This window comes from Cebus imitator, unplaced genomic scaffold (genome assembly GCF_001604975.1).
Source record: "Cebus imitator isolate Cc_AM_T3 unplaced genomic scaffold, Cebus_imitator-1.0 Scaffold127, whole genome shotgun sequence".
Classification (NCBI taxonomy): Eukaryota; Metazoa; Chordata; class Mammalia; order Primates; family Cebidae; genus Cebus; species Cebus imitator.
Genome location: NW_016107442.1, coordinates 1,082,373 through 1,109,041, shown reverse-complemented (window position 1 = coordinate 1,109,041; position 26,669 = coordinate 1,082,373). Strand labels below are relative to the sequence as shown.

Below are 26,669 nucleotides of genomic sequence, written 5' to 3'. Positions count from 1 at the left end.
TTTTTTTTGAGATGGATTCTCATTCTGCCATCCAGGCTGGAGTTAGTGGCGCAATCTCGGCTCACTGCAACCTCCGCCTCCTGGGTTCAAGCGATTATCTTGCCTCAGCCTCCCGAGTAGATGGGAGTACAGGCATATTCCACCACGCCTGGCTAAATTTTTTTGTATTTTTATTAGAGATGGGGTTTCACCATGTTAGCCAGGATGGTCTCAATCTCCTGACCTCTTGATCTGCCCCCCTCGGGCTCCCAAAGTGCTGGAATTACAGATGTGAGCCACCGGGCCTCGCCAACAATATTTTTTAGTATCACTCCCACTTCAAAGGTGAAGTATCATCAGCCCAGAGATACCAAAATGCAATGACCAGTACAGTTTGTCTGGTTTCCAGTTCCTATTCCAATGCATGGAGTATGCCACCAGATACTTTAAAATTTTAAGGCAAAAAGTTGCAGCACACATAAGGAAAAACAAACTGTTTATTAAACTATAGAAATACCTTAATGTTGATGGCTGTGGTAGGACTATTCAAATATCAGTGTTTATCTGTTGCATGTAAGCAAAGTGGAGAAAGAAAATCAGAGACATTTTAAAACCCCTCTTTTAAGCCCCAAGTCTCTGAACTATTTTTCTGGAGCAGACCACCAACAGTTGGGTAACTGCTTTGTTTCCATGCATCCACTTACAGTATATAAATTCAAGAAAACAAATCTCAAGAAATAGGTGAGTGTAATAAAACTAAACCACATAGTAAGAATAATAAATGCACTTCAAATTCCCAGTGGAAAGGCTCAAAGTTAAGTGGTTTGCTTGTGGGTTTTGTGAGCCATAAAATACATTGTTTCCTAGCGGATGGTGAAAGAGAGTTTATGGATACTTATCAGAACCCAAAGGATGCCATGCATTGCATGTGGGTATGTAGGAGGCAGCAGCGATAGACTGATAAGTGGATTATAGCTCTGGGAGTCTTACTGCGTAGCAACTGGTGTGTCAATCACTGCTTTAATTTTAAGCGAATGTGTAGACAAAGGATTCCTGGACATCCCTCAGTTTATCTCATGCTATGAAAGAAGCATGAAACACCAAGTTAGAATGTTATTAACTCTGAAAAATTCTCTTTAGGTCCCATGTGTAAAATATCATCTTGAAAAACAACTTGGCCAGTCGCGGTTTACATCTGTAATCTTAGCACTTTGGGAGGCCAGAACAGGAAGATCACTTGGACCAGCCTGGGAAACATGGCAAGAACCTATCTCTACAAAAAAAATTTAAAAAGTAGCTGGGCATAGTGGCATGCACCTATGGTCCTAGCTACTTAGTAAGCTGAGGCAGCAGGATCCCCTGAGTCCAGCAGGCTGAGGCTGCAATGAGCAGTAATTATGTCACTGTGCTCCAGCCTGGCTGACAGAGTGAGACCCTGTCTAAAAAAAAAAAAAAAAAAAATCTAAAAACAGGAACTTCATTGTATTTACCTGTTAAAAGGTCAAGATGAGGCTTTATTTAATTCCAGGGAGTCATAAATGGAATTAATCTCAATGATAACTCTTATGAAATTCTGGTGTGATCAGATTAGACACTTAAAACTTTTAGAGAGAGAAAAGTATAGTCCGTCTGAATCTCACTCTTAATTGGGAAAATAAAATGCAAACTCAGTTTTTAAATCCATATAATTTATATGCATTCTTCAAACTCTCATTGTAAGATTATTACTTTTGTTAATATTTCAATGTTTTTTGGTAAATGAACCAAGTTTTGCTATCATATAAGGCTATTTACTATAGAACTTTATTCCCAGGCTATTTGGGGCAGAAATCATGTATTAAAAGCTTGTTAGTGGTGAAAACATATGCCATTTGTCTAGAAATAGGTATTCCTCAGGTTGTTGATTATAATAGTAGTACATAATAATTAAAAGCACAGGTTGCACACAGTGGCTCACGCCTGAAGTCCCAGCACTTTGGGAGGCAGAGGTGGGTGGATCACCTGAGGTCAGGAGTTTGAGAGCAGCCTGCCCAACAGGGTGAAACCCCATCTCTACTCAAAATACAAAATATTAGCTGGACGTGGTGGTGGGTACCTTTAATCCCAGCTACTTGGGAGGCTGAGGCAGGGAAAATCGCTTGAACCTGAGAGGCAGAGGTGAGCCAAGATTGCACCACTACACTCCAGGTAACAGAGCGAGACTGTCTCCAATTAAAAANAAAAAAAAGGGCCCATACACTTGAGCCAGACAACCTGGCTTCAGCACTGTTTAGCCACTAACTAGATGTGTCACCTTGGATGTCCTAAGTACCCACCTCTTTTTGTGAAGCTTATATGAGGTAATACTTTAAAGTTCTTAGTACCAGGCCCATAGTATGTGCTGTATAATCCTTTGCTCTTACTATTTGCACTTCTCTTAAAAGGAAAAAGAAAAAAAAGACAAAGAAAAATCGCCTAAGGTCACACTAACCAAAGATGACACTGCTAATGAGAGCAAGGACAAGCTGAGCAAGATTGATCTCTCAGCATTATCCTTGACGAGACTGCCATTGAAAATTCCAAATATGTTTTATAAAACGAATTTTCAGAGGTCTTGTCTTAAATATTCTTGAAGCATAATGATTATCTATAGCTATCATCCGGTAGTATTGCTGAAAAAAAATTGATTTATGTTATTCCTAATACATCTCCCTTATATTTGTGAATTGATGATGCAACTACCTACCTCCAAGTTCCCCCTCTGACACACTGCGTTACGGTGTATAAAATTGTAAAATGTGTTAATTTAAACCATACAACTGTACCGAATCAAACACCATCATTGACAATGACATGCTTAAATTGATTGTCTAAGACCCATATATGACCAATAATCCATTCCTCAGTAATACATTGGTCTTCTTTTTGCAATTTTAAAGAGAAAAGCGGGGCCTTGTTATTAATGTTTATTACGGTTGATGTTGATAGGACATCCATATGAAACTACTTGGAGAGTTGTGTATAATGCCAAAGTACAAATGATTTGACTTCTGCTCTTTCTATGTCTACCTATACTTCAATATTTTACTTTAAAACTTTTAGTAACTTGAACAAGATATGCCCTCAATGAAGTTAATATATTTCTGCCAGGCTTTAACATTATCTTAAATTAATATTTAAAATAAAGCTAAATTAAATTCTTTCATCAAGAAGAATCAGAAATTGTATTGAATTATTTGTATCATGATGATCATAGTTGGGTAGGGTGCTGATATGATAGTGATGTTGATAATAATATCTCACATTCATTTTGGCTACACTGTGTAACTTTCAGTCATTTTACGTAGTCCTCAAATTAACCATGGAAGGCAGAAATATTTATTATCATTTTCTGAAGAGAAAACTGAAATGTATCAGTAATAAAGTAGCTTATCTAAATCAAACAATAAATGCAGGACCAAGATTCAAATCCAGGATTATCTGACTACAGAGTCTATATGCTTAACCGCCAGCTGATGTTACTACTTGACACATCCTCTTGGAAGAGAGTCATATTTAAAACCACTAATGGATGGTGTGTGATTTAACTTAGAAAATAATTTTCTGGTCTCTTTTCCTCTGCCAATTGTATTGATGTTAAGTGTTAGGATAATTAAATGTGTAAAAGGCAAAAATATTGATGGACATATCTAACATTTCATTTTATAAAGTTGTTATCTGAGACAGGCTATCAAACATTCCTGCACATGTGGACTCTTCTAACCACTTAAACAGAAAGAATGCCAAATGTTTTCACATTTCTGCAGAATGGTTTCTGTTCTCAAATCAAAAAATGTTTTGTTGTCTGTCAGCAATACAATGGAATGTGATTAGATTCCAGTGGTGAGAACCATGCAGAAATACGTTAATGCATTTCTGTTATTCCCTGGGCTTTACCATTTTTCAAATTTACATATCACTACCTAGAAATTTAAGGAGTCATCTTGTATTTGGAGTATTAAGTGTTCACATTTGGGAATAATCTATTACGTGCTCCCATGTTTCCATGTTGGAACCTTTTTCAGTCTTCCCAGTCAGTATCCCAGCATGTTAGATCTTTAATAATCACTATTACCTTTTTGATCCCAACTTCCATTATGCCATATTTTGCTTGTATAGCGAAAGGTGAGTATGTTCCTGACACCGCACTGGGTATTGGTCCCATTTCTTCTTTGGTTCTGTTTCATTGCTCTGGTTTGCTTTTTTTGCCTGCTGTAACACCAGAGTTAGATTTGCAACCACACTTTAAAACCGTGTAACACATATTTACTAACTGCACTCAACTTCATCTTATTTTTTCATCCTCATTTTCCATTTACCTCATTTCATCTTTTTGTCTTTATTCATTACATCAATTTCTATAAGCCTTTCCAAGGTTTTTGGAAGGTGACAGTAATAATTGTTAGACCTGGCCCTTGAAAATTTTAGAAAAGAATCTGGAGAACCACTGTCACTGCAACATTTCCTAGATATGACTGTGTTTAGCATTTTATTAAATGTGCTGTTCTCACATCTCTACTGAGCATAGACTTTTCACAGTAATATCAGTTGATGAGTACCTCTCTGAAAAATGCACAGAAAGTAAGAGGATATTATTAACAAATTTCAAAAAGTGCTGAGATCCCACCAAGTTGGTTCTCTTTGCATTTGTGTGTATGTTTGATTCTGGTAAGTCCTAATATACAGGCTTTTTTTAAGAGCAGAAGTCAGCAGTTACCTAATGTCAACGTGTCTAGAGTGTTGGCACTGGTCTAGTTTCCTTGTCTTTTCACTACAATTTGAAGTGACAGTATCTTGGTAAATAGAACTTTTATAGTGTTTAAAAGCAAATAAATAAATCATCCTTTGTAATTGCTACATATTGAGAGAATGTGGATGGATGATGATTAAATGTAGTTATTTCTACTTCTCCCCATGGAAGAACAAACTTATTTTGTATTCAGTTCCTGAGAAGATGAAATCTATCACATCTCCTTGAAAATAACTATTTTTGAAAAAAATTCAACCACTTGCCTTTATCTTCATTAATGTTATATTTATCTTCATTACTGTTAGATAGCCATGTTTTTTACCAAGGAGCACTTATCAAAGTTTGTATTTTAACTACTTTGCTTTAATGAAAAGAAAATGGAAGAATCAGCCAAGTTTTTTTTTTTTTTTTTTTTCCATTGTAGTGTGGAGACAATCAATGATGGAAACTTCCACATTGTGGAGCTACTCGCCCTGGATCAGAGTCTCTCTTTGTCTGTGGATGGTGGGAGCCCTAAAATCATCACCAACTTGTCAAAGCAGTCCACTCTGAATTTTGACTCTCCACTTTATGTAGGAGGTAAGCTCTCTTTCAAATTCAGTTGGTCCTCAAACCCTGTAAATCTCATCATGGATAAATTCAGAAGTTTATTAATGCCTAGTGCATCAGTATTTGTCATTGAACAATAGTGATCAATCATTGAAAGATGGACAGCAAAGACAGAACAGAAAGATCTCTAGGTGGGTATTAAGGGATCATTTTATAATCCCATCTCTGGTTCTAACTAAATGTATCATCTAGGTAAAGAAGGACATTAATTAGTATTTCTTTTGTATCAATGACATGCTAGGTGATTTATGTATAATTTCATCTTATATTTGATCTGGTCTATGGAAAAGGAAAGGTGGTTAGAGGTTAAATCATGCAATAAAGAAAATGATAAAACAAGCTCAATGCAAAGTGAAGAGTATATGACCCCACCCCAGCTCCCTTAAAGAGGCAAACCCTATCATCTCAGTCAAATGTTACCATGCTGGAGCCTCTACACTACCAGTTGCTAATTCATGTGGATGATAGGATAATTAACAATGTAATCTAATGATTGACTGAATGATTGAATGAACAAATTAAATGTACAAATTGTATTAGGATAACAAGAAATAGTTCTGTTCCACTAAGACCTTAAAGTGAATGAACAAGAGAGTGGGTTGGAAAGGTAGCTTAGGGCTTGAAATCATAGAGTGAAGACACTGGGCTTTATTTTTAAGTGAAAAGAAGGCAGATGAGTGAATAAATGAGGGACAGAGATATAAGCAAAGTTCTAAAGGAGCCCATTGGAGAGGACCCACAAAGGAGGGAGTTCCCAATCTTGCCTATATTTGGAGGAACAAATGCAAACTGGAGGCAGAGAATTTCAAAATTCTGTAAAGGAGCTAGAAAGCAGTTAATGCTGAATTGAGAAGCATTGAATTAAATTACATTGAATTTATTTGAACTGACTGATAAAGCTAACTTATTTTACAGATAAATAAGTAAATGCTTTGATGAACAGGTTAATGTACAATTTCATCACAACAACAGGTATTTTCATGAGTTTCACATCATTCTCTGAAAAATGATAACTCATGCTATACCATTATCTCAACCACTCAAAGCCTTGTCTTTACTCCCTCAGTCCAGGGCACTTCTGTTTTTAATAATTTCAGTAGTAGAAAATCTTAACACTTTGACAGAGTTGGATTGTTTTAGAAACAGTTTGAAATCTTTGGTTCAGTTCTGTAAATATTTATTGAGTACCTACCACATACTAGGAACTAAGAAAATGGATACATAAAGGATACAAAGTTGAAGAATAAATTTCCATTCTACTCCCTAAAACTTGGGGAATGCAGAGGGATCTTCCAGTAACTATAATACATTATAAATAAAGTATTGCATAGTGAGTCTACTCAGCAAGTTGACTAATTGCTTCATGGGAATCACAGTGGAGGGTCTCATTAAAACTGAGTCTTCCATTCTTGCTGGCACTCCAGTTAACAGGGTTGCTTTTGGATGCGGGGAGCCAAGTCACCAGTGTATCTGTGATTTGAGAGAAAATAACATATTTATTGAGTACATGCTACGTCCCCAACATAGTGTTCCTTTTATACCCTTAATCTTCAGAGATCTTAGGAAGTAGGTATGATTTTCTCTGTTTTGTAGTCCCTGAGGAGCAGTCTCAAGGATTTTATATAACTTGTCCAAATTCACAAAGCTATTACGTAATAGACATCTCATTTAAGTCCAGGTCCACCTGACTCCAGAGTCACCTGCATGGCCATTCACTTCTTAACACAAAGCAGAAAAAGAAGAAATCTAAGTGTTGTGGCCTTTTGTTGTTTATGGACTTTTCATTCATTTGATTTTATCATGCTTTCATTGGAAACCACTTCATTAACTCTTTTGACCCCCTTTAGAATGTAGTGCAAGACAAATTTTAAAAAATACAGGGGGCTGGGCATGGTGGCTGACAGCCATAATCTCAGCACATTGGGAGACTGAGAAAGGAGGGTCATGTAAGCCTAAGAGGCTGAAGCTGCAGTGAGCCATGATTGCACCATTACAGTGTAGCCTGGGAAACAGAATCAGACACTATCTCAAAAAAAAAAACAGGGTGGCATTGTTTAGGTCAGAACATTTTTCCGAAAAAAATAAAGATGAAAAAAAAATTTTTTAACTCCAAAATGAAAAGTACCTGTCCTTCTGAAGGTAGAGGGACTGGAAAAATTCAAATAGCACCTCTGTCCACCCAGACCTAAGGAAGCCACTTGCATCCCAGTCCCACCGCCAGAGAACACCATGGGCCACTTCCTCCCAGCTTAGAGTGCAGTCTCAAGGGTGATTCAGATTTTAAAAATACAAGAAACCTGTAAGACCACAGCTTTGAATACTGTGGAGTAAAGGTATGAGAAGCAGAGGGAGAAAAGGTGAGTGAGTTAACTAAGTTCCCTTTAAAAATGGTGACTACAAGCGTGCGGCGCGGCCCTCACTTCCGGCGGCGCGGGAGGCGCCTAGTGAGCCAGGGTGGTGGCTGATCCCGCGCGAAAATTCTGAGCTGTGCACCTCTGGGAAATGAAACATTAGTTCAGAAGAAGCCTGTAAGCTCTCATACATACACATTTTGTTATTCACCATGAGGTTAGCAAAGCCTAAAGCAGGTATTTCCCGGAGCTCAAGCCAAGGAAAGGCCTGGGAGAACAAGCACAAAACAGGCCGGCAGCGGCAGAAGTGGGGCATGACTATTCGATTTGACACCAGCTTGAGTAGACTTAGAGGAAGCTTGGATGACAAACCCTACAAGTGTACTGAATGTGAAAAGAGTTTCAGTCACAGTTCAACTCTTTTTCAACACCAGAAGATCCATACTGGAAAGAAATCCCATAAATGTGCTGATTGTGGGAAAAGTTTTTTTTCAGAGTTCTAATCTCATTCAGCATGGACGGATCCATACTGCGGAAAAGCCCTACAAATGTGATGAGTGTGGAGAAAGCTTTAAACAGAGCTCAAATCTCATTCAGCACCAGAGAATTCATACTGGAGAAAAACCCTATCAGTGTGATGAGTGTGGCCGGTGTTTCAGCCAGAGTTCCCACCTTATTCAACATCAGAGAACCCACACGGGGTAGAAACCCTACCAGGGCAGTGAATGTGGCAAATGTTTCAGTCAGAGCTCTCATCTGAGGCAGCACATGAAGGTCCATAAAGAAGAGAAGTCTCGTAAAACCCGGGGCAAAAATATCAGGGTGAAGACTCACTCACCCTCTTGGAAAGCTGGTACAGGAAGGAAGTCTGTGGCTGGTCTTCGTTAAGTAAAGGGCTTTTTGACAGCTTTTTGAGCCCTCTTAAGAAAAAGTAAAAAATGAAAGGAATCTTTTTTTAGAAATAGAGATACTTTATAGTAGATCACTTAAATACTGGATCTTTGCTAGCGTGAAAACATTGGGAATTTAATGACATTATTGGGCTGAAAGAAATTACGTGAGTCCAGCTACCCTCATTTCTTTTTTATATGACGTGGAGCAGAAAGAACTGAAAATACGTTTGGAGGGAGTATGACATCCTTGTCCTCATTTGAAATTACTTCTGTTTTCAAAAACCATCATGTTTTTCAGATACATTTTGATAAAAATCATCATGTTTTGAGGATATATTTGTGAATGCAGGCATGCCAGTGATTACTCAGTTTTAGGACTTTCTGTGGAAGAAATAAAAGGGAGAAGAAATTATTCTACTAGTTTTGAAGTTCTGCAACAGATAAGATTTTGTTTGTAAAGTTTCGCAGTATATTAACCATTGGCTTATAAGTATGACTCAAGATTCAACATATTAAAATGTGTTCAAGCTCACAGATTTTTAATAAGTTAGGCCCATCTATATTAGCTATTGTTTATTTCTTCCCTTCTCCTTGTGGACAATTGTTAATTAAAGGAGTAAGAATTTCCCTGTTGGTTTTTTCTTTTTTAAAATCAAATTTTTAGTAAGAGATACTGTAGAATCCAAATGAGAACTGAATTGGACCTCAAGTCTCCAATTCCTACTAATATTATTCTTTGTGATGGTAACTGCTGTGTCATTTGTTTTCCACAAGTTGGTATGGATTCATGTCGATCCATCCCCTTGCCCTTGACCTCTTCTGGCATTATCTTGTGCTCTGACAGACTGAGCTAGCCTTTTAGATCTACAAGAGTAAACAAACTATTTCACCAAGAAAAATCTCAGCATGCTTCCTGCTAATTAAAAATCTACGATTTACACACCTCCCTGCCTTCAAGACTGTGAGATTAGATAGCCCTGCTTAAATGTTTGTCAACATCAAAAGTCATATAATGTGTCAGTGCATTGTAGCTCCTTTAAATTTAACTCTTTCTATGTTACATGAATTGTTTTAAGGAGTCCGGCAAACATGTTTCTTCACTTCCATCAGAATGGTACCAAGTGTCAGACTCTGATGAGCCTCCAGTTCAGGTTTTTAATTTCCATTGAATGCTAACATTTTTCTGATTTTTTGATATCTTTTATAATCATATCAGTTTCTGCTGTATTAATGACAATTATTCATAAAAATAAAAAATGAAATATTTTGTATAAAAAAACAATGGTGACTACAATGAGATACCATCTCATACCAGTCAGAATGATCATTATGAAAAAGTCAAAAAGAACAGGTGCTGGCAAGGTTGTGGAGAAAAAGAAACACTTATACACTGTTGGTGGGAGTGTAAATTAGTTCAGCCATTGTGATAAACAGTGTAGTGATTCTTAAAGACCTAAAAATAGAGCTCCCATTCAACCCAGCAATCCCACAACTGAGTATATAGCCAAAGGAATCTCAATCATTCTGTCATAAAGACACATGCTTGTGTATGTTCATTGCAGCACATTCACAGTGGCAAAGACATGGAATCAACCTAAATGCCCATCAATTCTAGACTGGATAAGGAAAATGTGGTACATATACACCAGGAAATACTATATACTCATAAAAAAGAATTGAGCTGATGCCCTTGGCAGGAGCATGGAGGGAGCTAGAGGCCATTATCCTTAGAAAACTAACAAAGGAACAGAAAAACACATTCTGCATGTTCTCGCTTACAAGTGGGAGCCAAATGGTGAGAACACATGAACACACAGAGAGGAACAACACACACTGGAGCCTATGGGAGGGTGGAGGGTGGGTGAAGGGAAAGGATCAGGAAAAGCAACTAATAGGCAATAAGTTTAATTCCTGGATGATGAAATAGTCTGTACAAAAAATCCCTCATGACATGGTTTACCTGTATAACAAACGTGCTCATATACCCCTGAATTAAAAAAAAAAAAAAAGCCAGGGATGCTACCCAAGGAGGACTGCTGAAGGTAATGCCCCAGCATCTGGGGAGAGGCAGCCCCTAGGGGAATATATGCCTCCTCGGCCCCTTGGGGAGTATATGGATATATGGAGAGGCAGCTTAACCCATGGTTATCAACTACCCACGATAGGTCCTGACACAAAATAATTTTTTTTCCTGAAACAGAGTTTCACTCTTGTTGCCCAAGCTACAAGTGCAATGGCATGATTTCGGCTCACTCCAACCTCCGCCTCTGAGGTTCAAGTGATTCTCCTGCCTCAGCCTCCTGAGTAGCTAGGATTCCAGGCTCCCGCCACCACACCCAGCTAATTTTTGTATTTTTAGTAGAGGCAGGGTTTCATTATGTTGGACAGGCTGGTCTCAAACTCCTGACCCCCTCACGTGATCCACCCGCCTAGGCCTCCCAAAGTGCTAAAATTACATGCATGAGCCACCATGCCTGGCCGACACAAAACAATGTAATTTTCATGTTTTATGTCTACAGTCTAACTGAGCCTTTATTACCTAATAGAGAAATAAATCAATAAATAAGACCTGTGCATGGAGATCCATGCATGTGCGATAAATGCCCTCCTTGTCCTGGCACGGGACAGAGGACCTAGGCTTGATACTTGGTCTTTTTGTTGCCATTTTGAAGCCTATAGAAATAAGGCTAAAAGGTGTCTGCTAAGTTATCTGCTGATTGATTGATTGATTGATTGATTGAATTCTAAATAGGTTCATGGCATAGAGGAAAGACATTAAAAGAAAAATCATGGATCTACTTCTGTTTGTCACTAAAGACCTAGTTTTTTCCTAGCGAGCACATGAAAAGATTGACTAAAAATAATTCTTGATTTTATGACAGGCTATTGAAAGTCAAATATATCTATGATGTATAAACATTTTCATTTACAAATTACTCTAGTCAAAGCTGAGCCTTTCTAATTGTTAGCTTTGGAACAAAAAGGAACAGATTGACTAATAGTTTCTCTGTGCCGTGGAACTTTGCAAATCTGTATTTAGTCTTGACATGTGACATATATGTGTTGTGCCCATATCAAAATGAGCTATTAAAAATAGTTTTGGAAGAAGTTCATTTTTAACCACTGAAAAAAGGACCATAAATGTGTGGTCATTAAAGTCCTTATGATGGATGGATATGATTAAATTAGAAAAACTTACCCCAGAGCAAGGAATTTTCTGTCACCGTCCTCTCCTGGAAATGGTAAATTTCATCCATTTGACCCTGCTCTAGAAAGCAACCCAAAGTGAGAGGGACATAGACGAAAGGCCTGTACTCACAGAACTTCACAGCCAGGAGACTTCATTCAGTGCCTGTCAGAGTGTGACTATGGACTACCTGAATCAACTGAGCTGCATGTAGATATTAAGGTTTCAGCACCTCTCCTGTCCCTACAGGAACAGAACCTCAGAAAGAGGAGAGAGTGGAGCCTGAGAAGCTGCCTTTGAGCCTGCACTGCTGGTGGTTTTTACTTAGGACAAACTTAGGACAACTTCCCTGTTCATATGTTCATGGTATATAAATGACAATGCTAAGCACCAGAGAGAAGAAATAGCTGCTCCAAGTGCACGCAGAACCAGAAATCCTTGCCCTCTAACCTAGTGGTTTCGTACATGTACACCTAGCTGTCTGACTTTGGTGCCTGCTTTGAATGCCAATGGATAGTCATTTCCTGTGGATGGGAAAGGAGAAGGTGGTATACGTTCAGACCCAGAGTGTGCTACAGTGTTTGGTCTTTATAACAACAAACCCCCTAAAGAATGAGAAACCGGGTCTCCCTCAGCCTAGAACTTCCAGCCAGTAGTCCAAAGTCCAGGCATAGCTAAGGCATAATTGGGGGGTTGTGGGGAGGCAGTGGTGGTGTGGTCGGCACTCTGAAAGCCTCCAACTCCCCTTCCCTTCCCTGGATGGGTGCCTCCCGAAGGATGCCTTCCAGGAACTATTTAAGGGCCTGGCTTAGGCCATGGAAAGATTCTTCCGTTTTGCCAAATTGAGGGTTACCAGATGACTGTCATTAGTGGAATGTATTTATGCAAAGATTGCAGATACTCTGTTCTGAAATAGATTTCTTTTGTATTTCTGATTTCTTGGACTATGTGCTCTTCACTCTCAATTAGCAAGAAAAAACAAATGATGTGAACGAGGTGCTGTCCTGAAAAGAATCAGGAGTGAGATTTTAGGCATTGGCATCACTGACCAAGCTCAGGGTGTTGCCAGGAGTGAGCTGGATTCGTTGCTAACTTAGGATGTGGCAGGGCTGTGGTGAATGGTCACTGTGAACCCCAGCACTAAGCCTCTGAGACCTGGTAGGCCTAACCCTGGCTCCAGAGTTGGAGGAGGTTCTTCCTGTCAGCCTGACTCTAACCTGAACTCGCTGGGCCACATTGGGCATGTCGCCGGGGCTGCCTGGGCCCTGGCCCCTTGTCTTTAAGATAAGGGCTAGAGTTAGAGCACCACAAATTGAGCTTCATGGAGCTCCAGACTTCTAGCAGTGTGTGCCTGGAGGTGGGGGGTGGAGGGCAAACCAGAGAGGAAGCATTCCCTTCCCCCAGTCTTGCCTTTAAGGACAGTAGCTTTGCGTCTAGGTTTATATATTTGCGTACATGTGAAGTTTTCTTTGACACAAATTTTAAAAGTTAAAGATTGACCACCAGTGAACTAGATATTTTATTCTAGTTGTGGATTAGAAATTCCTGGAGCATCTTCCAAAATACAGAACAAAACAAAAACACACATCTCTTCTCCACCTCACTCCCCTACCACCCTGCCCAAATATCCTGCCACAATAGGTTGTCAGTGAGGTCCCAAGCATCAGGATTTCTGGATAGTAAATGGCCGAGGAACCCCCAAAGAGCCTGACCCCTGACCTGGTGTTCCTCCCCAGGCATGCCAGGGAAGAGCAATGTGGCATCTCTGCGCCAGGCCCCCGGGCAGAACGGCACCAGCTTCCATGGCTGCATCCGGAACCTCTACATCAACAGTGAGCTGCAGGACTTCCAGAAGGTGCCGATGCAAACAGGCATTTTGCCTGGCTGTGAGCCATGCCACAAGAAGGTGTGTGCCCATGGCACATGCCAGCCCAGCAGCCAGGCAGGCTTCACCTGCGAGTGCCAGGAAGGATGGATGGGGCCCCTCTGTGACCAAAGGACCAATGACCCCTGCCTTGGAAATAAGTACGTTTCTGCTGCTTGATAGTTGAGCACATACCTGAAAGCCTCAAAGCCAAATGGAAGGGAGGAAGGGATGGAGGGAGGAAAGAAGGAAGGAAGGGAGGGGGGAGGGATGCAAGGAGGAAGAAAGGAAGGATTGGAGGGAGGGAGGAGGGAAGGAAGGAAAGGAAGGAAGGAAGGATGGATTGGAGGGAGGGAAAAGAAGGAGGGAGGAAGGAAGGAAAGAAGGAAGGGAAAAAGGAAGGAAGGATGGATTGAGGGAGGGAGGGAAGGAGAAAAGAGAGAGAAGGAGGGAGGGAAGGTAGGGAAGGAGGAAAGAAGGGGAAGGAGATAAGTTAGGCATGGGGGGGGAGGAGGAAGGATGGAAGGGAGGAAGTGAGAGAGGGAGGGAAAGAGGATGGGAGGGAGGAAGGGAAGGGAGGAGGGAGGGAGGGAGATAAGTTAGGCATTAGCACTCTGTCCCTCCTATTTTTTCAATCATCCTCCATTCTTATATCACCTTCGTCCAGTCTTACCTCCTCTTCTGAGCGCATTCTCACTCCTGTGTTCCCCCTCTCTGCAGATGCGTGCATGGCACCTGTTTGCCCATCAATGCATTCTCCTACAGCTGTAAGTGCTTGGAGGGCCATGGAGGCGTCCTCTGTGATGAAGAGGAGGATCTGTTTAATCCATGCCAGGCAATCAAGTGCAAGCATGGGAAGTGCAGGCTTTCAGGCCTGGGGCAGCCCTACTGTGAATGCAGCAGCGGATACACAGGGGACAGCTGCGATCGAGGTAGGTAAGCCAGCCCTGCCGGGCACCCCCCTCTCTTGGCAAAGCAAGAGGATCCTGCCTCTTTGAAAAGAGAGAGAGAAGAGGTGAAAAAATGGGAGCAACAGAGACAGAGAGAGGGGAGTGATAGGAGAGAATACAGAGTCCTCGCCTTACTTGCAGTGCTGCTATTGATTTATTTTTAAGTGTTGTGAAGGCACCAGATGTGAAATGTCCTAAACTTCCACCGCAGTATTGTACACAGCCTTCAGATGCTTCTCACAACTTGATTTGCTGTAAAAGAAATATTCCTTTTTACCTGATAAAGAAGCACACTTACTTTACGCCTCTCTTACCTTTACCGGCTGTTCTTATTCATATATATTATTGATTCATATTCTGGCACAGAGAAGATGGTGCTAATAATTCTGCTCTAGTTTTAGTACAAAATGACCTTCGACCTTAGAACGGACTGATTTATCACAGCAAATCGTGTGGGTGAGAGGAATGGAAACAGGCTGACTTCTTAGTTCACCTTCCTCCTCCTCCTTTGTCTGCGTGATCGGAGCTCGCCTTGGCTCCAGCTGGCAGGGATTTCGTTTTGTGTGTCAGAGGGACAAGACAAGGGAACACGTGCCCTTGGAAGCCTTTAGCAGATGTCTCTTTTTTGAACTACATACTTCATACTGGGGTAATTTATGAAGTTAGTGGAATGTTACTTGTATTAAGTAACAGACTGGATAATATTAAACTCCAGGTCTAATAAATTAAATTGCATACTCTCTGAAACTGCTCCCTGTGGTAAACAAAACCAGCTGTTTATAGTGTAAAAACAGAATATGTATTTTTTTTTCCTTTTATGCAATGAAAGAAAAGATTTAATTGTCACTGAAATAGCATTGTATTTGTGGTCTACATATATAGCATTCACTTTGCTGAAAATAAAGAACAAAAAGAAGTATTTTTCAAAGAACAGGAGGGGGTACCACCAGCTAATAATATGTAATGCAAGTTACAAAGGAGAAACAACGGCATTATCTCCTGAATTGAGTTGTGGGTTCACAGTTACTCCGCAGGACTTACAGTGACTGTTCTTTTTTTTTTTTTTTTTAAATACTTTAAGTCCTGGGGTACATGTGCAGAACGTGCAGGTTTGTTACACGGGTATACACGTGCCATGGTGGTTTACTGCATCCATCCCCCCATCAGCTACATTAGGTATTTCTCCTAATGCTATCCCTCCTCTGGTCCCCCACCCCCTGCTATCCCTCCCCTAGACCCCCACCCCCATACAGGCCCCGGTGTGTGATGTTCCCCTCCCTGTGTCCATGTGTTCTCATTGTACAATACCCACGTATGAGTGAGAACATGTGGTGTTTGATTTTCTGTTCTTGTGTCAGTTTGCTGAGAATGATGGTTTCCAGCTTCATCCATGTCCCTGCAAAGGACATGAACTCACCCTTTGTTATGGCTGCACAGTATTCCATGGTATATATGTGCCACATTTTCTTTATCCAGTCTATCGTTGATGGACATTTGTGTTGGTTCGAAGTCTTCGCTGTTGTAAACAGTGCTGCAATAAACATATGTGTGCATATGTCTTTATAATAGAATGCTTTATAATCCTTTGGGTATATACCCAATAACGGGATTGCTGGGTCAAATGGTATTTCTAGTTCTAGATCCTTGAGGAAACAGTACACTGTCTTCCACAATGGTTGAACTAATTTACACTCCCACCAACAGTGTAAAAGCATTCCTATTTCTCCACATCCTCTCCAGCTGTTCTTAAAATGCTTGTGCTTTTTGTTCCTTTCTAGAAATCTCTTGTCGAGGAGAACGGATAAGAGATTATTACCAAAAGCAGCAGGGCTATGCTGCTTGCCAAACAACCAAGAAGGTGTCCCGATTAGAGTGCCGAGGTGGGTGCACAGGAGGGCAGTGCTGTGGACCTCTGAGGAGCAAGCGGCGGAAATACTCTTTCGAATGCACTGACGGGTCCTCCTTTCTGGACGAGGTTGAGAAAGTGGTGAAGTGTGGCTGTATGAGGTGTGTGTCCTAAACGCAATCCCCAGCAGCTGTGTCTGAAAAATGTTGTATACTTCTTGACCATGTTGGACTAATTCATGCTTCATAGTGGAAATATTTGAAATATATTGTAAAATACAGAACAGACTTATTTTTATTATGAGAATAAAGACTTTTTTTCTGCATTTGAAAAAAAAAAAAAGAAGAAATGCTTGAACTCAAGCTTCCCCTATGCTGGAGAAGTATGAAGAAAGATATACCTGGAGGCATTAGAACAGCGAGGGGAACCGTCGCTACTCGGGTCCATCTTTGTAACATGCTGAAGACAAGCAGAAGCACATGCACGAGGGGCAGAGGAGCGACTGTGCGCTGATGTGAAATTGCCCAGAGCACAAAACCTGTGTGTCCTCCTTCACATCAATGAAGTTCACTAGGACATACCAAGCACATGCGTGTGAATAAGGACGCAAGGCAAGGGAATGGAACTCCAGAATTCACAGACAGAACAAATGGATGAGAAATACTTTGTGCAAAATATAAAGTGTCCTGAGGATCTGGGTTCCATTCATGAGAGGAAATGAAAATGCTAAAATAAATTTTATCTTCCTTGTAAATGTCAGCATGTCCGCAGAAGCAGCACACAAAAGTCTTTATCTACCATTTTCCAGTATTAATTTTTTTGTAATATAAATGATAAAGGAGATGATAAAGGACCAATAGATTATTGATAAATAAATTAGTAATATGATTTTTTTTTTGTTTCTATGAGTTCTAAACAGCCCTATACAGTATTCAGTTTCCATGAGAAATATTTATTGTATCAAAGTACATTGTACTTAACATTTTAGGCCATCCTTTTACTGTTCCTTGATGCTTTAATATATATTAATTTATGATTATCCTGATATTTTTGTACATTTTTCAAACTTAAAAATCAGGATTTTTTTTTTTTTTTGGCATTAGTACTAACATAGGGTTTTATCTTGGGATAAATATGTGTTGGTCAGTTTGTTGACCTTGACATCTGATCACTGATGTCACTGACCCGCCGGCCTCATTCAGGCACCTGCAGAGAGTGTGCAAAGACCAGGAGAGGAAAACACAAATCTGTATATGAGATGGTCATTGTACAGAAAGAAGTGGCCGCTCTGCAGCATGTCCTCACAGAAAAGAAATGGTGTGTAGCAATCAACACTAGAAAGTAGACCTTTTGCAAATTAATATGCCCTTGACCTTTTTTGCCCTTTTCTGGGGGTGGGGTGGGGATGAAAAGACTGTCATGTCAAGAACTGTGATTTTTTTTCCCCCCAAACAATAAAACTCCTTAATTAATGTTCCCATGTTAACATGTTTGCTGCTAAATTACAGTGTAGAATTGATAATGATTTATAGTGGACTGTGCTCTTCCCTCATTAAAATCCCAGGGTGCCCTGTAAAGATGCAGATGTTTCTTCCTGAAAACTTTTTTTACAAAGAAAATTAGATGTACATGTATAATTCAGTGTGCTTTGTCTCTCTCCAGACTAATGTCAGTTCCACTGCTGATGTTTGTAAATTAAACAGATATTTACTTCATTAACAGCTTGGTGGTTTTCTTAGAAATTGCACAATAGGCCACTCCTTAAGAATTAATCAAAATGATAAAGAACAAGGGAGAAAACCTATACCTTTTTGTTGCCAAAAATTGGTTTGAGATTCACATGTTGTTATTTCTGGGGACTGATATTGGAATGGCCACATAAAAGAGATGGATATAAAAACATACTATTTGCCTGAAAAAAGGTATTCAATTAATTTTTTCAAAAATTGTAAGATGAAGTCTAAGATGAAATATTTTTGTTTTTGTTCTTCTTTGGTCCCGCCTCCCCAATAGAACCAGGTGGAAAACAATAAAAGACAGCCACTCTTAGGTCAGGGTTGGTGACTTCAAGGTGTACTATCCAGGACAGAGAACAAAGTTGGCTGGGAGAAATAATCCTCATCCCCCATGATAAGATGTCTTTGTTTCCTTGTAAACAACAACAAAAAAACCCATGCACACACACACACACACACACACACACACACACATGCATGCACACACTCGGTCTCTCAGACACAGACATTCCAACCATTTATTCATCATTGTTTAAAAATGTCTAAATTTTAATTATAGAAACAATTATGTAGCTACTGTAAAATATTTATTCCCATTGATTGCTGCTTTTTTCTAAAGGGTTTAAATCATTCATTAAACAAAGAAACATCTGTGAAGATGATGTGATTTAGATTTGCGTTTATAGACGTGTTATCCACCTAGCCACTGTTTTTTGAGTGCTTCTTATATGCCAGGTACTATGCTCAGGGTTTTGTATGAAATATCTCTTTCATCTGTATAAAACTCTAAGATTATTGTGCTTCCTGCTTTACACATGCATACAGGGCTCATAAACAGAAGAGGTGGATTCCACCTCAGTCAGGTATTTCAGACCACATTGTCTGTAATTAAGGCAATAGCTTAGTAACTACCACCTCTACTAGGGGACTTTTAAGCCTTGGAGACTTATTCCACAGCCCAGTGATTTTTTCCTTCTTGATTATGTAGGTTTAGGCAATCCAGACTAGAGACTTTACGTTTGCTCTTTCATCTTTTAAGGAAAACAAAAGTGAAACCTTCATAGCTTACAGATTTTGTTATTTCTCCTTCGTACTTATAAAGACACAAAATAAAATGATGGCTGTCTGGGATATGAGCTGAGTAAGCAAGTTTGTTAAGGGATTGTTTGCCTTGAGATACAACTACCTTCTGTATATGCACCATTTTTAAAAAATTCTATAGCCAAATAATTACCAGCAAACGATAAATTGAGGGTGATCATATTATAAAAGTTTCCTTTCTTAGAAGGTCTTGCCAATAGGATTACTTTAAATAAGAAATTATTCTAGAGCATAACCAACAGAACTCCATGCATTACAACAAACAAAAATTTTCATGCATATTAGAATCAAAGCTACTACCTGCAATAATGTGCATTGTAATCTGAAATGATAAAGTGGCTAAACACCTCTAATGTGTTTAATTTCAATTCTCACATGAATGAGGCACCACATGAGGTTTTGACATGCATTTGATTTAAGATGTGTTCATTGAATAATAACCATCTCAATCCTTGGAATTTGTTTTCACTACAGATTCTCTGAAATTATTTCTAAGCAATATAGATGAACCCCTATTTTTTAAATTGCTCTGAGCATTTTCTCTTTTGGGTGATTTGCTTTGTCAGCAGCAATTCTTTCTGGAGAAATGATCAAAAGACTGTTGAAACTGATTCAGTACTTAAAGATCTCCAGCTTTATGGTGTCATCTACCTCAAAGTGACCATTATTTTAAAAATGATGTTTGTAAAAAAGGAAGCTATAAAAGGATATGAAGCTTCACACAAAGATTTACATTAAGTACATAAAGCTATGTAAAATATGTAAGTTATCTTCATTTTTACTTCTGTGTAGTGAAAAATCAGTTAGTTATTAATCTATCATGTACAAGAGGCTACACTAAATTTTGATACACAATTCACATGAAACAGACATTACTTCAGCCATTTTAGAGTTTACACTCTATGCAGTTGGGTTTGAAGTTGAAGTGGGTAATAGACGTTATACAAATGTTCACACTAATACATAATTCTAGATTGTGATAAGCACCCTGAAGGAAGTTATGGGATACTAGAAGAAAGAATGGCAGAAGGATCCAATTAAATATATATAAGGAGGTTCGGGAATGCCTCTGTGAGGAAACGGCATTTAAACTGAGTCATGAAGGATCAAATCGAGTCTAGGATGGAGGCAGATGGAAGTTTGTGTGGGGACAGGGGTTGGGAGTTCATGCAGACAGAGCAGCCTGTGTGTAGGCCTGAGGAAGAAAAGAACTCATGTAGTCAAGGAAACAAAAGAATTCCCTGTGGCTGGAATGAGGAATACAATTGTTTTTTGTGTGTAACACAACAGTGGCCATTTTCAGGATTTCTTAACTCACCGTAAGTCCATATGTGTCTTTTGAGCATCTGTTTGCAGTGAGGTCTCAAAACATCAATTAGAAGGGATTTTCATTTTAGAATAGCAGCTAGTTGGCTGTGCCTAATTGTAGTTCCTCTAAACTTCCAAATGAAATATTTCTGAGGATATGGAAAATATAAATACTCGAAGTAGCACTGAAAGTTAAGAGGAGTAGTGAATGTTCACAAACTGAAGACTGATAAAGCTGGATAGAAGAAAACAACTGCTGGCCAATTCATGCTTTGAATCTTATGTACATTTTCCCTTCCCTGTTTATACTAAGACCAGAGGATCGGGAAATGAGTCAACTGGAAATATAGCAGAAAATCTTGTGCATTAGATGTCAATTAAAATCCGAGTTTTAGTTACATCATGGTGACGGCATTGGGCTGGGAAACCCCAGCCTTCTGGCCTCCAACCCATCCTCTACTCTGTTGAATGAAAACAATGTATCCCTCTAGATTATCTGAAAAAATGTCTCTAACTCCCACTGTAGGATAAAATCCAAACTCTTTAGTTTGGTATTCCAGATTCCTCACAAAGTGGTCTTCTTAAATCAGCCTTAAGTATGTGCTCTTAGATTGGCAAATTCTGGACTGGAATGCCGCCTTGGAGATATGAGATTCAGCCACATACAGGTGGTAGTTGAAGCTAAGAAAATGGGTACGTTGAGTTAGAAACACAACAGAATGAACTTAACCAGGAAATTAACCCCACTTTAGATGATACATCTCTGGAATGTAGTTCCAGAATAGAAACAAAGAAAGGGGAAGTTTTAATAAAGTAATGGGGTAGTCACTGGCTGGTCATGGTCAAGGAATAATAGACTGCTCTCTTAATAAGTCTGATAACAAAAGAAGAGGGAGTGGCAGCTGGAAAAGTTGGTGAGGTCACAGGGTTGTCATTCAATGAATCAATAAGTATTGATTTATCACCTATGGTCACAGCTTGAGAAGCAGTGGGGCAAACACTTGAGGTATACTCTGGGGATCATCCTGAGGTCCAAGCTGGAAGAGCAAGTCCAAGCTGGAAGAGCAAGACCAACCTGAATCATCCCTTACATGAGCTTGTTGATCAATGGAGGTAAAAATCAGAAGCCACATACAGTGAGGTTGAGGAAACAGGTGCCTGAGAGTAAGAAGTCACAAAATCACCCAGAGTTAAGAAAGCAATGTATATGCAAGAATTATTTTCCCAGTGGAGTTCTCTGTTGCTTTCCTCCTCCTTTCACAAAGGGGATACAGCATTTCTCAGGGCTTTGTCCAGACACATAAAATTCAGCTGTGTAGAGGTATCGCCGTTGGCATTTGGAATTAGATCTTTGTGTCAGTAAGTGGCCAGCTGAATTTAGATTCAAAAGAGAATCAAAAATTTAAAAGCACACACAAGAAAACACGGAGTGGGGGAAACAGCCACAGAGGCCATTGTCTAGAAAATCTTCTATCATTAATCTTACCCTCCCTTCTTGAAGTGACTAGAATCATTTTCATTGTTGTTTTCACATAGATGGTGTCAGAGAGAGTAAGTGACTTTCCCGAGGTCACACAATCCAGGTCTCCTGACTCCAACCATAATGCAATATTGATTTCACTGGAATTGAAAGGCAAACTCCATAAACATCCCCACGAGATAATGCTGGAGGAGAAAGTTTCTCAAGGGTAGTTACTTTGGTTTTTAAAAATGTCCATTAATCGCACTCACTTTCCCAATAAAAACACATTTTTAAAAAATATCTTCCACTTAGTAAAGGAAAACAAAATAGTGCTTTTTATTGGAATTTCCTTGCAAAAAATGAAAGTGGAGGTATGGAATATCATGGTTGCTTCAGTATTTTTGGTCATTGTTCTCATCAGATAAGCCTTGATTGAGTGGGCTGACCTGGAGCAACTGAATTCTGTTGCTAACATAGTCACAAGGACAGGACCAAACACACCCTAGTCCAGTTATATCAGTTGCAAAGTCACATCCTTGGACTCAATCCAACTCAAAAGATATTCGTTGTAAGGAAAAAAGAGACAAGCATTAAAAAAACTATAGAGGAATTTCTATTTGAATGAGCATATCTGATAATATGCCTTAACCATAACCTCAGAGGCCCGTGTTATCTCAGAAAGGAGAAAGATGAACATCTTTGAATTGCCTAATCTTGCACTTGCTTGATCCTGCTTGGCCCCTGCTCACAATATTACCATTCAATTACCTCCACCACTCTCTTACGTCTTGCTTTCAATTACATCTCTAGATTGATTTTTTTCTTTCTATTATTCTGCGTTAGCCACAGTTCTCCTCTGATGTTTGTCAGCTCTTTCACAGAACTCTGAATGAACAGGAACACATTTCTGAATGACGCGCACAATACCCTGTTTGGGAAATAAATCACTTATCATGTGGCAAAAAAAAAAAAAGGACCTGCCAGTCTAACAGTTGAGTAAATGAAGCAGGAATCATAGGAATCATTATATCTGTTTCCTCATTTAAACTTGTTTTCCTTTTTCCCCTTTTCTTGTAAATACTTTCATATTTTAGAAAATTGGCACACAATTGTATCATTTGAAAAGATAGTCTGAGAATGAAGAAGTGGAGTACAGCAATTCACGTCCTGCTTTCTCCCAACTGGGCACACCCAGGAGTCAAGAGGCCCAGGCAGTGCAACTGAGTCAAACCCAGGGCTGCTGCTGTGGACCCTGATGTACACACATACACACATGCACAGACACACACGCACACATAAACATAGGAATGTGCAATGATGTAGGAATAAAGGAAAAAAAGTTGCTCAAAGAATTGACTCATTTCCAAATCTAAAAGGTAATAGTTTATCATCTCCTTCACTTGAATTCTTTTCCTTTTAAAAGCAGAATCTCGGTACATAGAAAATCAGTTTCAGTATGGGACCCAACCAGGGGGTCCGTAATGGGAAAAACATCTTTGGACTGAGAACAATGGGGAAGTTACCTTTCTAAGTTCTTTTTCTCACCCCAGCTTAGGTCTCCTTTTGCTTTACAATGTAATACAAGTGTGTATCCACCCAATTTCTCAGGAGACACTAGCATGCCCTAGTCAGTCTCCTATGGACAGTGTGATGTATCTACCAGAAAAACGTCAGGACCAAAGGACTTATCTTGCCAGCTTCTGGCCTCTCCCAGTTGACAGTCCTCAGCTCTCGGTCAACTTTGGAATTAACTGGATAAAGGGAAGCATCTTGCCCTATATCACACACCTTTCCTAGAGCAGTGTGATGCAGAGATATAAATATCTGACCCGTCTTCCCAATTTGGGATATTTATGAAGGGCCATCCCAGTTCACAGGTCCTCATGGGATCAGCTGAAACCTTCTTTAACACAGCATCACAGTGCAACTTTTACCTCTGCCCAAGCCTACTTTCTTTTCTTTCATCCACAGGTGGTGACCTCCAGAGCACTCCCTCATAAACCTCATGCACACAGCATCAGTGTCTTCAGGAATACACCTGGAATCCTCCTGTCTCTGAGTTGCATAGAAAGCGGGAGACTGCAGTGAAGAAATGAGCTGTCCTTTAGAGATCCAGAAAGCAGCAAACTTATACCTCACAGGGAATTCGGGAACTAAAAACATTTTAGGGATACATGAGACATCAATCAACATATGTAATATGAACATTGGTTCAGTCCAGAGAGGCAGGACAACCCAAGCAGGGAAGGGGCTTCCGGGTCATAAGTAGATAAAAGACAAATAGTTGCATTCTTTTGAGTTTCTGATTAGCCTCTTCAAAGGAGGCAATCAGATAAGCATTTATCTTAATGTGCAGAGGGGTGACTTTGAATAGAATGGGAAGCAGGTTTACCCTAAACAGTTTCCAGCCCGACTTTTCCCTTTAGCTTGGTGATTTGGGGGCCCCAAGACTGATTTTACTTTCATATTCTCCCCCTTTTGTTTTTTAAAATATTTTGGAGAAAACGTTTTAGAAGAAAATGAGTCTCTGGTCTCAGTTTGTCTGATCTCTCATGGCTAGGATGTTGTATTCCTAGATGAGTAGGTCTGAAGTTATTAGGAAAGCTCAGTTTTTAGCAGGTTGTGAAGTCTCATGTCCTATGAAGAGAAAATATGAAGAGGAAGGGAGAAAAACGACAAACAAAAGGCCACATTACACTGAAATCCACACATCAGTAGGCAGGTAGGAAAGTGGCTTATGTATGTAAATAGGTTGCTGTTATTTCATTCTGAAGTTTAAGCTGTCCAGCTTCGCTTCACAGATCTTTAAGAAAGCACAGATAAGTTTTCAGTGACTCTAAATTAGGAAAATGGGGGGGGGGGGAAGAAGGAAAAAACTGAAAACATAATTTTAAAGACTTATAGTCAAAAAAATTAGAATTTGGTCCAAATTTTAGAAAATAATAAAAATTGGCGGGGCATGGTGGCTCACGCCTGTATTTATAGGACTTTGGGAGGCCGAGGTGGGTGGATCATGAGGTCAGGAGATTGAGACCATCCTGGTCAACATGGTGAAACTCCATCTCTCCTTAAAAAAAAAAAAAAAAAAAAAGCCTGGCATGGTGGTGCACGCCTGTAGTCCCAGTGTGATATTGTGCCAGAATTGCTAGCCTTTGCTTTAGTTATTTAGTAATAACTAAAATAAGCAGCCCAGGATAACTAAGATCTGTGTGTAAACAAATGCTTATCTTGACTTCTGTAAACCACTGAAGTAACAAACAGAATGACAAAAGTCCCCTGGCCCTTGGAATGTCCGGAGACCCCCACCCTCGTCTCCACCCAGGTGGTGAATTACAGAATCCCCTGGCCTTTGGAATGTCCAAAACCTTTTCATCCCCATCCCCTCTCCTCACCCCCACTCCCAAGGTAGTTTTTCGGGTATAAAAAGTCTTGGCACCCTCCTTTTGAGGCCACAGGTTGGAGAGACGTGAGTCCTCTGTGGTCGCCGGCATAATAAATGACCCTGCAATCTGGCATACTTTTGTCTTGGTGCTAACTTTCTACGCTCGGTCCAATACAACACCAGCACTCAGGAGGCTGAGGCAGGGGAATCACTTGAACTCGGGAGGTGGAGGTTGCAGTGAGCTAAGATGGCACCACTGCACTCCAGCCTGTGGACAGAGTGAGACTCCATCTCAAAATAATAATAATAATAATAATAATAATTTTAAAAATTGAAAAACATTAGGCAAGAGTAGAATCTAACAACAGGTATACTGTAGACTTTGAAACATATTTTTTTTATCTCTCTAGTTTTCCATTTTCACCTAAGACAAATTATGGTAGGACTAATTTGCTTTATTATACTTAGCCTAATTATTTTTCTACAGTGCAGCAAGAATAATATTTTTTTTTTTGAGACAGAGTTTTGCTCTGTCACCAGTTGCTAGGCTGGAGTGCAGTGGTGCAACCTCAGCTCACTGCAACCTCCACCTCCTGGATTCAAGCAATTCTCCTGCCTGAGCCTCCCAAGTAGCTGGGACTACAGGTGCACTCCACCACACCCAGCTAATTTTTTTTTGCATTTTAGTAGAGATGGGGTTTCACTATATTGGCCAGGATGTCTCCATCTCTTGATCTTGTGATCCACCTGACTTGGCCTCCCAAAGTGCTGGGATTATAGGTGTGAGCCACCGCACCTGGCCAGAATAATTATTTTTAATACATAGGTTTTTAAATGGGCTTTGACGGAACTTTGTTCCATATAGGGAATCTCAGATAAGACTTTTCTAAAGCTGAGTTGAGCCTTGGGTTTGTACCATCAAACACCTATGAGTTGGGTGAATTTCTCTTACCTTGAGGTCTCAAGATAAACTTGGGGCCCTTAGATCTCTCAGAAAGTGACACTCTTAACTTACCACAGGTCAGGAACCCTGTATTAGGACTGTGAAGACAATGTATGAGGCCAGTTTTCCCAAAGGGGTTTTACTGGTTCCATAAGTCAAGTTTGATTCCTTAAAGGAAAGCACACCATTCCAGTCAAATCCTTGGAAATAACCAGCTTGTCCAATTGTGTACTGTTACAAATGAAAACAGATTCTTTTTGCACTTATGCAAATAACTATATTGCCATAAG

At 39.8% G+C, this 26,669-nt stretch overlaps 1 protein-coding gene across 12 annotated transcripts in view; it reads left to right on the top strand.

Moving 5' to 3' along the window:
- SLIT2 (slit guidance ligand 2) overlaps positions 1-18,166 on the top strand; it is a 377,791-nt gene extending 359,625 nt beyond the window's left edge. For all 12 annotated transcript variants that reach the window (XM_017540559.1, XM_017540557.1, XM_017540558.1 and 9 more), the window contains 4 exons: positions 5,172-5,326; positions 13,524-13,812; positions 14,372-14,583; positions 16,380-18,166. In XM_017540559.1, coding sequence (XP_017396048.1) covers positions 5,172-5,326; positions 13,524-13,812; positions 14,372-14,583; positions 16,380-16,621 — 898 coding nt within the window. In that variant the 3' untranslated portion in view covers positions 16,622-18,166. The remainder of the gene's footprint in view (positions 1-5,171; positions 5,327-13,523; positions 13,813-14,371; positions 14,584-16,379) is intronic.
- Positions 18,167-26,669: the final 8,503 nt, after the last annotated feature.